This window comes from Mus musculus, chromosome 2 (genome assembly GCF_000001635.26).
Source record: "Mus musculus strain C57BL/6J chromosome 2, GRCm38.p6 C57BL/6J".
Taxonomy (NCBI): Eukaryota; Metazoa; Chordata; class Mammalia; order Rodentia; family Muridae; genus Mus; species Mus musculus.
Genome location: NC_000068.7, coordinates 29,474,143 through 29,487,801, shown reverse-complemented (window position 1 = coordinate 29,487,801; position 13,659 = coordinate 29,474,143). Strand labels below are relative to the sequence as shown.

At 46.8% G+C, this 13,659-nt stretch overlaps 1 protein-coding gene and 1 non-coding gene across 7 annotated transcripts in view; one reads left to right on the top strand and one right to left on the bottom strand.

The window, feature by feature from the left end:
* The window catches only part of Med27 (mediator complex subunit 27), a 177,981-nt gene that overhangs the window by 36,989 nt on the left and 127,333 nt on the right, over positions 1–13,659 (bottom strand). For 2 of the 6 annotated variants that reach the window (NM_029615.1, NM_001290490.1), the window contains one exon: positions 9,369–10,469. The exons of 3 other annotated variants lie outside the window; for them this stretch is intronic. In NM_029615.1, the coding sequence (NP_083891.1) occupies positions 10,416–10,469 (54 nt within the window). In that variant the 3' untranslated portion in view covers positions 9,369–10,415. Of the gene's footprint in view, positions 1–9,346; positions 10,470–13,659 lie in introns of those variants that run through there. One more of the 6 variants, XM_017319247.2, reaches the window with a different exon arrangement.
* Positions 12,508–12,587, top strand: Mir133c (microRNA 133c). Its single transcript, NR_105753.1, has one exon. It is a non-coding gene; the product is annotated as a microRNA 133c (primary transcript).

Sequence of the window (13,659 nt, the reverse complement as noted above, 5' to 3'; positions counted from 1 at the left end):
AACCATTTATTCAGGTAGCAAATGCCAGCTGTACCCTCCTAGACACAGGCCCTATGGCAGGGTCAGGACAGGGAAATGTCATCCACTCCAGAGGACATGTCATCCTTTCCATATTTTTCTGTCCTTCCCTAATCTTGGCTAGTCACTCACCATCTCCCCCACTTCCCTGACTTTGTCACACACAAGACACAGTTTTACCTGGAAGTTAAACAACAATAACCACCACCACCACCACCACCACCACCACCACCACCACCACCACCACCACCACCACCAAATAGTCCAGAAGTGGGAAGGTGAGAGTATGGTTTCTGAGCCAAGTACCTTCTTCAATAATTTTCTGATCCAGGAGACATTAGCTGCTTTAGTTTCTAATGTTAAAGTAAGTATTTGAGAAGTTCTTCAAGACAACAATGCATGGAACACACTCTATAATGAGGGGTCTGCAGTCAGACTGGCCCAGGTAATGCCTCTGCTGTAAGTCAGACTGGCCCAGTGAAGTGCTTAGTTAGTTAGAAGTGATACAGCAAACCTCCTCCTTATGAAGTCTGTGCTCGTGGGCCAGTTCAGAAAACACTCTGAAAAGAACTGCAGCCAAGCAAATGGTTTAGTTGTTTGGTTGACCAGTGCTTCCGCGTGTAATCTGTGTCTACTGGCTTTCTTAGAGGGTAGTATGCAGAGAGACCCACTTTGGGCATCACCACTCCGGTAGCATTAGGAAAGAAGTAAGTTGCCCGGGTCCCACCAGACCTCATTCAGCCCAGTTTATGCCTTGTAGGTCGAACTGGGCAGTGTACCCCATTTGTACTCCAGGGTCAGGGATCCATAACCTTGGCTCCTGAGCAGCTGATTAATGGAGGCTCCAAGGCCAGAAAACAGCTTCCTAACAGACTGTGGATAGAAACCTGTCAAGTCTCAGATGTCTAATTGCTCCCGGTTCAAGAACTTTCAGAGACTCGATCTTAAATCCATTTTTATGGGTGCGTTCTAAGCCTCTGAGAACCCAGCCTTCTAACAGCACCAGCCGTAGCTCTTGCCTAATCACTCTGGTAGATCGTATATAAAAACAAAACAGGGCTAAAAAAAAAAAGCCCTCCATGTTAGCAAGCAGATGTCGGGCCCATTTGCAATTAATACGACCCACTTCCATACAATCAGACTGCTTAAAATTCCTGGAACTAGATGTAAAAGCTAAGATGCAAATGTTCTGATTTTAATGAGAATGAATGGAAACTATAAAATCCTCTTTCCCTTTGAGGGTAGGTACAATCTACATGTAAGTCCCAACTGAACACTAAATTTATCAACAAAACAATCATTTAATAAAGCCTGTATGCAGGGAGAAAATAGAACTAGGAGCATCTCAAGTACTTTCAGAAAGCATTTTCCACCAAAATTAAATTTTATCAAAACCATAATTCTTTTAAAAAGCTTTACAAAATTCAACTCATTTCAACACATTCCCCCCTAGTTACCTCCATGTTTTAGGAGCTTTTGGTATGTCTTTGAATCCATGTAACTTTTTTGGGATAATGGCAGAGGGTGACAGAGGAGACCGGGGCTCTCTCTGCAGGTTTGGGCTGTACTGGATACAACCTCTGGTCGGCTGAAGACCCTCTTCACTCCAAGTTTCCCCATCTAGGAAATGACACTGACATCTCCTGTTGAGGCTGAACCATCCCAGGATCCAGCTTTCCCTCCTGATTCTGGCTGCTTCCCTGATAGCTTACCTCTTCCTGGATGACCTGCTATGAAGGCTCTCTGAGGATCTGCTCTCACTATACGGCTGTGGGCTGCTTCGTGGGCTCCAGATCCTTTTCACCCCCAGTAGTTCCGGGGTGAAGCCAATGCTTTGAATTATCACTATGGACTAGGGCTATGGTCATTGGGGGAATACTTGCCTAGAGTGTGTGAGCTCGGGGCTCTGTCCTTACACTGCACAAACTAAAGAACACACTCAAAACAAACCAAGCAGCACCCAGGCTATCTGAAGATGCTCTCTGGAGAGTTGGGCTGTAGCCATCTCTAGCACTACCAAAAGCCAAGTAGGATTCTATGAACCATGGGCATGGTGCCCAACATGAACTGCTGTTGAAGTGCACAGTGAATGAACTTTATCCTGCAGCTCTTGTCTTCTCTTGTGCACCAGCCCCGAGAGGCAGGGCTGCCCTCAGCTCCATGTCACAGAAGCACTAATGGGAATATAGCCCACAAGTAGATACCAGGCACATGCCTAGAAAGGGCCAAGTGGTGTGTTCTCCAGAGCCTGTGTGTGCTACAGTCTCCACCATCCAGGGTCACTATGGTGGTGCTGGGGGCTGACGACTGCAGCTCTGATTCAGAAAACAGTCAGTCTACTAATTCTAAATAAAGTCCCACCCGACAGCACTAACCCAGGCCCATCCTGCTGCAGACTCATGCTCATCCTTGAATCCAGCAGTCAATAGCTGGACTATACATGGCACTCAGATTTAAACTGAGTAAATGCTATCTTATTTTGTGGATCCAATGAGAAGATGAACAGGAGGAAAAGCCACATGTGTAGACTGGGGTGCTGTGTTAAGATGTGCTAAGAGTAAAGTAAACTGCCAAGATGCATTGCTTCGAAATGGGCTAAAGATTTAATACAGCCCGGAAGGTCTCAACTGTTTATTTCCATGCTTGGTCTACACAGTGTGAATTTGGGTTAATGAGATTCAACTGCTGTGTATAAATCTGAGTCAAGATAACCCGATCATGTAAAGATAAGAGCAGCCTGGACTCCCATGCTAACACTCTTCAAAGAAGCCCCAGCTCTGGAAGCACAAGGCCCTCTCTAAGTGCATTACAGACTAAAGCAGGAATTGAACCACAGGGCTCCCTGGGCCCAATTCTACCTACTGCTTCACACTGGTGCTTTCCACCAAGACTAGCGACAGTTGAGGTTGTTTCTTTGTGGTGTGGAAGGAGTCCCAGGAGAACCTTGCTTTGTAAAGGCCCTGGATTCAGTAGCAAGGCTATGGAAGTCTAACTGCATATATGGACCACAACATGCTCACAGGCAGATCTCAGCCCATCCCCTTGTGAATGTTATAAAGGTTGTGCACAGTGGTACCCCAGATTGCAGGGAATGTTAAATGGTGTTTTTGAGCGGGACAACTCTTGAAGCTCAGCAGGTGACCCTTCTGCATACAATGCAGGTATATAAAGGGCTGGAGGAGCACAGAGGAGGGAGGGGCTGCTCAGGCAGAAGGTAATCATGTATGGTGGTTCTGGGGGAAGGGGAGGCCACAGGCAGAGGAAACAGCAGTCACAGAGCACTGAAGCATGCAGGTATGGAGTTCCAAGAAGCTGGTGGAGAAGGAGGGATACTCCTTGTTGCAATAAATGCAGGGAACTATTGGCATTTAGCAGGTTGGAGCAAAGGATGCTGAACTGTCTGTCAAGACACTGACCTGCTTCATACAAGAAAAAGGGTCTCATTCAAGATGGCAATGAGCAACAGCAGAGAGTTCTGGGTGAGGCCAGGCAGGAAGGAGAAGGGGAGGAGACCAGCTTGAAAAGGTAACCTGAGGCCAAGCTATTATAACCACACCAGCACCTGTAAGGAGGCTTTTTCTTGTACACGCCAGGGCCAGGGGGGCAAAGGAGAAGGGCCTCTGCAGTGGAGGATGGCAAGCAGTGTCTAGAGGAAAGGAGACCAGGAGATGAAGGAAAAGGCAGGGGCGAGAGTCCCGGGGACAGAACCAAGCACAGTGAAGATGAGGAGATGCCTGAGGTACAGCAGGCAGCTCAAAGCAAGCAGAGTGCACGTTGCACCTGGCTGTGGGCTGAGACAGTGCTGCTGGGGGCTGGGGGGTGGGGACTATCTTTCAATGGCTGATCAATAAACATTTATTGCAGGACAAGGGGACACACTGGAACAAAATAAGGCCAAATTGGGGGCAGAGTGTAAGATAAGTTATCTGGCTTGAAAACTGGCCCAACATTTACTACGGAATAAATCAAACTAGATAGACAGTCCAAGACAAACACACAGTTAAGGCCGGGAGGGCAGTCTTCTGAATGGTGAACGTACAGCTTCACCTTGCCTCAAAAAACGCCAATGGCAGCTGTTTCTACCACACATCACTTTCACATCAGATATGCAGATATGGACCATAACATCCAGCACTATTCCCTTGGTATTGAAATTGCCTTCTCTAACAGTTCAATTCACTGCTACAGTCTGGGGAGTCCTTGGATACAGCAGCTGGAGCACACAGATGGAGCTGAAGGGTTTAAAGGTCATCACTGGAGACGCTGAGGCTCGTGACTGCTGGGAAAGGGGTGGACCTCTGTAGCAAAGGTGACAGCCTAGGCTGCCTAAGGCGGCTGTTATCAATTTGGAGGCAGTATTTCAAGGGGATTTTAGGATGTGTTCAGTTCCCGCTAATCCGTAAATGGATACAGGTGTACAGCATTTCTGTGAAGGGCTGTCCTATAACTAATGAAAGAAGCTAGAGATGCAATGGATACTTAGTGAGCAGTTTTGGGGGGAAACCAAGAAAAAGCATAAAGTACTTGGAGAAAGGAGGAAACAAAAGCCACTTGTGTCCTTGCCTGAATGGCTTGGTGTCTGAGACTCACAATACTTCCTTTGTGCCATCAGCACCAGCGATGAAACAGTGCTCCGTCTGCATCTTCCACAGGGCCACCATGTGTGAGTAATGCACCTCACACCACACAACCTGTCAGCCCCGAGAAAGTCTCCCAAAAGGAGCACAAGTGTGCAAAGAAATGAACAGAAAACAGGCCGAGGGAATGGCAGCTACTCTGGGAGGCACCAGAAAGTCTGGAGAGGACTCAGCTCCAGAACTTTCCCGAGGAATAAACGTCCTTTGAAAGGTCCCACCCTCTCCTCCATACTCACAGGACGTCCCACAGTGAAGTAAAGGTCTCACAACTCAATCGAGAGCACTGAGGTCAGAACAGCAATTTCAGAGGAGGAGGGGAGGCCAATGCCCAGGAAACACCTACACAGAGCACCACCATCCCCACAAAACCCAAAGCCACTGGCCTTCAAAATGGCTGAATATGGTATGATTGTGTATGTCCACAGAAGCATGCAACAGAGTTTAGCTGAGAGACTTCAGAAGTGCAGGCATGCACACAGCTTCCTGGGGCTTTTGTCTTTTTTTAGGTCTCAGTTTGATTTGCTCAGTCCTCAGTTCCTTTCCAGCAAGGAGCCTGCAACTCATAGCCACGACATCCACCTGAAACCTTGCCCAACGTCCCACTTGCCTCCACCTTTAAGCTCCCTTTCCTCACAGCTACTGTGAGGTCACACTGATGCCTCCCAGCACTCTCTTCATTTCATCAGGCAGATTCAGAGGAGGACCGGACTCTGTGGCTTATAATCATGATGTCATCATTTTGGCACACTGAAGTCCCGGGTATGCTTAGTGAGGGCCTCTTCAAAGTGGTATCTTATCTATGCCCCCCTCAACAATTCTCTGGATATTTCCCCCATTTTCTGGCACAGTGAGATGCCCCAGGCCCATCTTGTACTGTCCTCAGCTGCTTACTCAAAAGGTTCCTGCTAGTCAGTCAGCCTGGCAATTAGAGACAACACAAGGATGGAGCAGTGCTCTCTGTGTGTGAGCCCTCTAGACCTCAGCAGGCAGGGTCAGGGCACACCTTCGTGCACAGACACACCAGCATTTCTGTTTACACTAATCCTTCCAGTTGCCATGGAACACCACAGAGACGGTCTCCTGTCTCAGCATGTGCTCTATCCCACACACACAGGGCTGCCGGCATACCAGTCCAGACCAGTGTGAAGCCGACCGACACCAACGCGGCACTATTTAGTTCACAGCTGTCACAGCACTCAACCCCGGGCTCAAAGGTTCCTGGGTTGCTTCTCTACTTTCCTCTCTACCCCTCAAGGACTGAACACATAGTTTGACTGAAATATCCTTAGTTTTCTTTAATTCCAATCATATTACTTTTGGTTAAAAAGATAAACTGCCTTCTAGTCAGAAGCTTCAGAGTCACTCTGCCTGACGCGCTTCTGTCCCCGGCACTTTCCAGTCCCCTCTCACCTGCCTCCTAAACAGACTACTTCATTTCAGGTCTACCCTCCATGTGTGTTGATGGATGTTTCCTCTCTCCTTACAAAGAGGGCCCATACTGAATAAAGCATCTGCTTTTCTCTTTAAATAATGGCCCACCCTGGAAGTCACTTCGCATAGGTCACAGGTCTTCCATCTTTCAAAGATGAGAACAGAAGCTGTGTGGCTCCATTATGTGGCTGCTTCTTGATCTCCTCTGTCGCCCTCCTTGGAGGGCACAGGTTACCCTAAGACTGCGCTCATAAACAACCCCATAACCAACCGCCGCACACACCCACTTTCATACTGTTAGGAGGAGTCTTCAGGGTCACCTCCTTGTACAAGCCCTGCTGGTCAAAGGCAAATGCAAACACAGTTTCACGGACACGGCAGACACTGAAGGTCTTCTAGGTGGCCCACACTGCTATCAGCATTGACAAGAAGCCGTTCCTTTGCCTCCCCAGCAGAGTGCAGGCATGGCTTTCTCAGTCCTGCCAACCTGGAGAGAGGAGACAGCTCTCAGTGCAGTTTTAACCCACATCTATCTGAGGATGAGGATGGACATACTTCATCTAGTGAGGTACTGTGTGTTCTTCACTATGTTAAGGCTTTCCCCATTAAGTCCCACTTCAATATTTTCCGCTTTGTTTTTAAAATTAGCAAAAGGATTTCAAAGATGTATCTCTGCACCTAGGATGCTTGTTACGTACATTCCCTAGCCTACCTGCTGTCTTGGTTTGGTAGGATTTTTTATTTATTTATTTATTTTTTTTGACTCTCTGAAAGTGTTCTCCTGTCTGTGGCTGTGGCCCCATTGATTACAGATGTCACCTGTACCATCTGCTCCATTTCCACATTAGCTATGGTGTATTTTTGTCTTCTGGTCTGGCTGTCCACCACAAGTTGAGGCCCTTATTTTGACTTCTATAAACTTCTAGGTGTGCTTTAAGAACACTCCCCACATTGCTCCCTTTGTCAGTTGTTCCTATTCTTTTTTTTGTTTTGTTTTTTTGTTTTTTGTTTTTCGAGACAGGTTTTCTCTGTGTAGCCCTGGCTGTCCTGGAACTCACTTTGTAGACCAGGCTGGCCTCGAACTCAGAAATCCGCCTGCCTCTGCCTCCCGAGTGCTGGGATTAAAGGCGTGCGCCACTACGCCCGGCGTTCCTATTCTTTTATGCATACTTCCTTCATTTTCCTAAGTATAACCAGCGTCCAGTTCTTCTGACTATAACTAAAGTGTCTGGAGTGTGGAATTCTAGTCTTTTGCTCTGTGGGATCTGGGATCTGTTTTCTTAAAGGCCGGGGGAGGTTTATCTCATCAGATTTTAGTATGAAAACGTCAAACATCAAAAAAGTTGAAAAAGTTGCAGCGTAGACACCCCTGTACCCATGCTCCAGGCGCACACCGGTAGGCTTTCTCTCACCCACCCACTCATTTGCCCAGGACCTGCTGTTCCAACTTGTGCCTTTAATGCAGCTGGAAACAGCATATGCCAATACACACTCTCCCTAGACCCTTGAGCAGCACAGTTAAATAGAACTCAATGGTCATTAAAAAACATTTGGGTAAAACCTGTCCATGACTGAAATGTGCACAGTTCTGTAAAACTGGACAAGTGCAGAATTCAGACTTTTCTTCATTGTGAAGTGTGTCATCCTTCCCCGCCAATGCCCCGCCCCTTCCCTCCAACCAGTCAAATGCTCTAGGACTTTCTCTAGGTATAGTACAATATGCTCCAGTGGGGGACAGTTTTCACTCTGTAGAGGTGACAGCAACAGCACAAGCAGCTCTCTGCAATCGTGTGCTTCTTCTTACTAAAAAAAGCACTGTGTGCGGGCTTTCAGCTGTAGTTACGGTATGGTTTTGTGGCTTCACGTGTTCGTGGGTTCTATACCGTGCATATGAAGAAACTTGGGCGTGCATAGTCACCTGTACTATTTCGGATAAGACAGCATAAGAATAAAGGAACAGAGTGTTTAAAAGCAAAATGAGTGATTTTGCTTCCCCTACTCTATCTCCCCATCTCTCCTTCCCTTATGGTGGCCGGTGAGGCACGTTGAAGCAAACCTCATACATCGTGACATCTCTGATGTACATATTTCAGCATCCACTTCTAAAAACTATAGCAGAGATGAGGCTCTGACCATGCCTAGCAAAGCACTAACATCTGACAGAAGTCTGTGTGTATCTAAGAGAGGACTCAGGCAAGGTTTGCCCTCCCCTTGCCCAGTGCAGTTCAGTCCCCTGGGCACCCTTTCTCTGCTCATCCCCTGGCTGCAGAATTAACTGGCTGAAGAAACACATACTCTTCTGATGGGAAGTCCCAAATTCTTGTGTTTTTATTTTGCATCAAGAGTTTTTAGTAGCTGGATAAATTTCTAATCATGAGTGCCATTAAAACAAGTATTTTAGAGTTTTGTTTTTGAGATTGATCTGATATATTGTCTTAGACATTTTTTTAAAATTTTTATTTTATTTTTGTGATCTTCCCATGTTCTGCAGGCTGATCTCAAACTCTAGGGCTAAAGTGATCCTCTGGTTGCAGCCTCCAGAGCAGTGTGCACACCACCACTCCACTGTTCTGGTGTTTGCAATACTCCAAGACATTTCTACTCAAAGCAGTAGCTCTCAGGTCTCAGGACCTCTTTCTACTGAGAATGGCTGAGGATCTCTAGGAGCTGCTGCATCTAAGGGACGGAGCTATTAGTACTTAATGCAATAGGAATGAGAATGGAGGCGTGCCTTAAGCACGGGGACTCACCGGTTCGAGAGCTGAGCATACAGTGTCCCCCAGCATTAGGGAGCTTGAACAACTCCACTATGGACATGAGAATCAGTGAAAGAGGACTGGAGAGGGAGGCCTCCCATATGCCTTAAAGCAATTTGATCTCTTGGCGCCCTGGGAAGGGTCCCTCCAGCTTCTTGCCCTCAGATCACAATTTGGGAATTGCTACCTTAGAAGAATGGAGTTTTGGAAACAAACATCTTTAGGGCCAGATTTGATAACTAACAAACAAACAAACAAACAAACAAACAGTTTTTATGTGTGTCAACAAAAGTGGAGAAGGAGGATTGGGGATATGGCATACTGTGCAAAGTGCTTGCTGTGCAATCATAAAGACCTGAGTTCAGATCCACTCTAGATCTAGGGGAGGCAGTGTGATCTGCAATCCCAGCACCCGGAGGTAGAGACCACTGGACTCTGAGGGCTTCCTGGCCAGGAAGTCTTACTGAAAGGGTGAGCTCCATAGTCACTGAGAGAACTTGTTTCAAAAAAGAAGATGCTAGCTGGTAGTGGTACTGTGCATATTTATTCCCAGCACTTGGAAGGCAGAGACAGACAGATTTCTGTGAGTTTGAGGCCAGCCTGGGCTATACAGTGAGTTGTAGGTCAGCCAGGGTTGCATAGTGAGACCGTCTCAAAAAAAGTATAGAAATAATAGAGGGACACTCAATGTCACCTTTGGTCTCTACAAGTGCACACATGCACACTTCCTACACATCCGAAATACACAGAGGCACAAGCATGAAGAAGTACAAAGCCCATGTTTTCTTACCAGGCTTGTAAAATGGGATGTTAGTGACAAAAGCACTGACAAAGAACTCCCGTAGCATCAGTGCAATAACAAAGGCACTAGAGCTCAGGTTCTGCTCGCTCCGGCAAACACTGCTGGTGCAGCACAGAATTATGGCATGGGCGGTTGTCAGGAGTGTCTGATAGACAGTTAAAATGAAGGCCTAAGCCTTTAGAGGGCTGGGAGAAGTCTAGAATCCAGAGTAGCTGGTGGGTATAAATGAGTGCAACTGTCTGGAAGGTGAGCACCTATGTGCCTGAGCCAGGCTTCAACCACCGACTTGGTTTGCTGGGCTGCTCTGGCTCACTGCAGGAGATCACGCACAGCAGAACCTCTAGTCTCCATCCACTCAGATGCCTACAAAAACCTCTAGGGATCGCCACATACCTCTTAGGAGGCAACAATCAAGTCAAGAACCATCATCGCAACATCATATAGTAACATTATAAAGTCCAGGCAGGTTGTCCACACACACACACACACACACACACACACACACACACACACACACACACACACACACATAAAACCACAATTAAAGAGGTCATGAATTTGAAAGAGAGCAAGGGGTGGGGGATATATTGAAGAGTTTGGAGGAAGGAAGGGAAAGCAGAAATGATATAATCTCAGAAAATTATTTAAAACTAAACAAATCACCGAAGGAACCAGGGCTGCCCTAAGCCAAGCAAGGTCACGGTGAGACCTAGAGCAAGGCCAAGGCAGAGGCAACACCAGGCAGCAGGAGGAGGAGGTGACCTTTAGCCATCAGGACCAAAACCAAGGGCCAGTAATGCTCTGAGCAGAGCTGTTTATAAGAATCTGTAAAGAAAATAACAGAACATTTCCTATCAGAATAATTCGTACCCCAACAATTTGAATAAAATGTACTAAACAAAACAATGGGCAAAACATTAGTGAAAAAATTAGTATGAGTAAGATATTAGTTCTTAAAAACAACATAATATCTTGCAAATATATTGAATTAAAATGGAGACAAAAAATATACTTAGCAATCTAAATAAAGCCTCTCCCCAAAGGAGTGACGTCCAAAGGGAGAGGAGACGGCTTCCTGTGTGGGGAGGGGTGGAGAGCTCACAGGGCTGTGCAGAGTGGATACTATACTATACTATACTTGCAGGTAGCTGAGGCAGGTTCTATGTTGCTAAAGATTTAAAACACTAAAAATTCATGTATGCATGTGTGTCTGTATATGTGTACCTGCATGCAGATGCCAGTGGAGGCCAGAAGATGGCATTAGAACCCCTAGAGCTGGAGCTATAGATGGTTGTGAGCCCCTCAATGTGGGAGGCATTGAACTATTACCCATTTGAAAAACAGTGAGCACTAACCACTGATCCATCTCTTCAGCCCCTCAATGTTATTAAATAAATATAAAAGGGTCATACCTAGATCAGCAGGGGCATGTGTCACTCTAAGATTAGGATAAAATCAATTCACAAAACCTCACAACCTTCTGAGCCCTAGCCCAGCCTGGGAGGCTAAGCCTGACTTGGGGTGCTTTGTGTCTTCCCTCTTCCTGTTTTCCTGCTCTCTAGCGGAGCCTGACAAGTCTTTCTCTTTCCCTGGTTAATTCTCTTGGACCCTGCTTCACTATACTTCCTGCAGGTTTTGGTTCCTAGCACACCGCCCACCCCCCACAACACCTCTCCTCTTTCCTACATTCCCAACCTACTTCTGCTCCTTAACCCTGTCACTCTAACATAAGGCCAATGTGGCTGCTCTCTGTTCCTACTCTCTAGACTGCACTCACTGGCAAACCTGGCAGCGTGGGAACTCCAGCACCGAGGTCTATGCCCTTCTTGCCTGGTGCTGTAGAGAGAATTCACTGAATGGTAGGATGGGCTTCTTCTCCAGCACAGCTCACGGTCACTTTGACACCAGGGCAGGGACATGCCAAAAGGCTGGGCTTCCAGGGAACTCTAGTTGGTGTCTGATTAGTTCCCTGTGTTTGTATCCCAAGTGATCCCAGGAAAGTTTCTCTTGGACTCACTTATAGAAGCACAACTGCTGGGTGCAGGCAGTGGTTCTCAATGTGTATGTGGACGGGTTGTCATCTTCCTAGGAGTTAACCTGCTCTTGGGGAACAGGGCACATGGAGATCCAGGGGTCTGCATAAGGCCAGCAACTCAGGATTTCTAAGTAGCCTGCAAGGAATGTGCATTTGTGGGAAACTACCCCGTGGGCCTGAGGACTGCTCAAGCACCAGAGCTACTGAACTCAGTTTGAAAGTCCAGTGGCAGCAGCAGGGAACAGTTTAGGTGTTAGGGAGTCTCCCAACCTCACATAACGGGCAGAGTGGCATGGAGTAGCTTGTCCAACAGCTTAAGGAAGGAGGTATCATCGAGGCAGGAGGGCTAAGGTGTAGCTCTGGAGAGATGTGTACACAAACTTGAGGTTTTGATAAACCAAATTAACATCTAAATTAACATTACAAACTACCAGGGTAATTTCAAACATTACAGCGAAAGTTCCATTTTCTTATTTTCTTATACCTAGTTATCAGTCAAAAACTGGAGATGATACTGCTTTAAGCGATGCGAGAAGCCAGCAGCTTGTTCCAGTCTGACTCAGTTAAGCTCTTACAATATTTTGACTGTTGGAGGAAAATTAATAATGGGATGTTAGGCAGTAGATTAGCTGAGACTAAATATCAACACAGCTAGGTTTATTTCTGGATGACTGAGATCATCCTTCCGAGAACAGCAGCAGCCCTCATTATACCACGAGCTACCAACTCACACAGCAGCAGGACCACTCCCAGCAAGCAGAGCATGCATGCTGCACACAAGAGGCACAGTAGCTACAGTTTGGTGTACAGGCCACAGGTGATGACCTAAGGCTCATGAAGACACCAAAGGAGACATCCCCAGCAGTCGGCTGGCTGGTTTCAGTTTGGTCCCCTTCAAGGAGTCAGGGTGGAGGTAGAGGGGTAGAGCTCTACTCTGCCAGTAGACCAAGCATATCAGTGAGGCCGACCACAATTTCTGTCCTTTCTGTATTTACTAGGCACCTACTTGCCTCTAGCTCATCACAGCTTGCATGCCTGTGCTACCCTGGTGGTAAAGAAGGTCCTAGTGTGTCCTCCCAGGTCAAATGTCCTGGGTGGATGGTGATGGCTCCTACCTCTGAGGGGCTTGAAGCCCTGATGCTTACAAACCAACAGAGTTTCTTTGGCTTTGGATGAGCCAAGCAGACTCCAACTGCTTAAGATCAAAGCACCAGAAAGTGTCAACTTGCCCTGTTTCCCCTGTGCCTTCTACACAGTGGAAAGGCTGTCAACTATGGCTGTGGGATTTCCAGTTTCAGACTGCCTAGAGAGTAAGAACACCAAAATGGGTTCACCCAGACCATGCCTGTGTCAGTGACTCTGCCGATTCCCATGCAGATGTAGAAGCAAGAACCTTCTCTCTACTCACACAGCAGAAACTGGAGACTTCTAACATCAGTGAAATTGGGGGAAATGAGGCTTTGACTGGGGTTTAAGACTCTGCGCATGCATGCATGCATGTGATATAAAATGCAAAGCTAGAAAGAATCCCAGCATATCTCAGTAACAGAAATAGCATGTGAAGAGTCATGAGATGGACTGTATTGGACAACAGTATACATGGCAGAAACAACGCATATAGCATGGTACTATTTTTATACAGCTCACAACTCCATGACAGTTAGGGACACATGCACATAGAGCACACTGGTGTGCAAGGGAGAAGGACGGTTGTTCTCAGGAAGATAATCTCAGGTGGCAAAGCTAAGGGGAACAACACACGCTGGCTCTGTCCTGCTTCTCAGCTAAGTGGTGAGCTTTATAATTTACATATATGTTATACTGATCATTGTAGTTATCCAATTACATTAAAAAAAAAAAGTCACCAGCACAGTGCCCAGTAGTCTAAAGATGTGTTTATGCCATCAGAATGAGTCGTCTGTCCTCAGATGACGTACCCTGGGGGCTTGCTGACAGGATGGGGAGGGAGTCCTAGTCAGA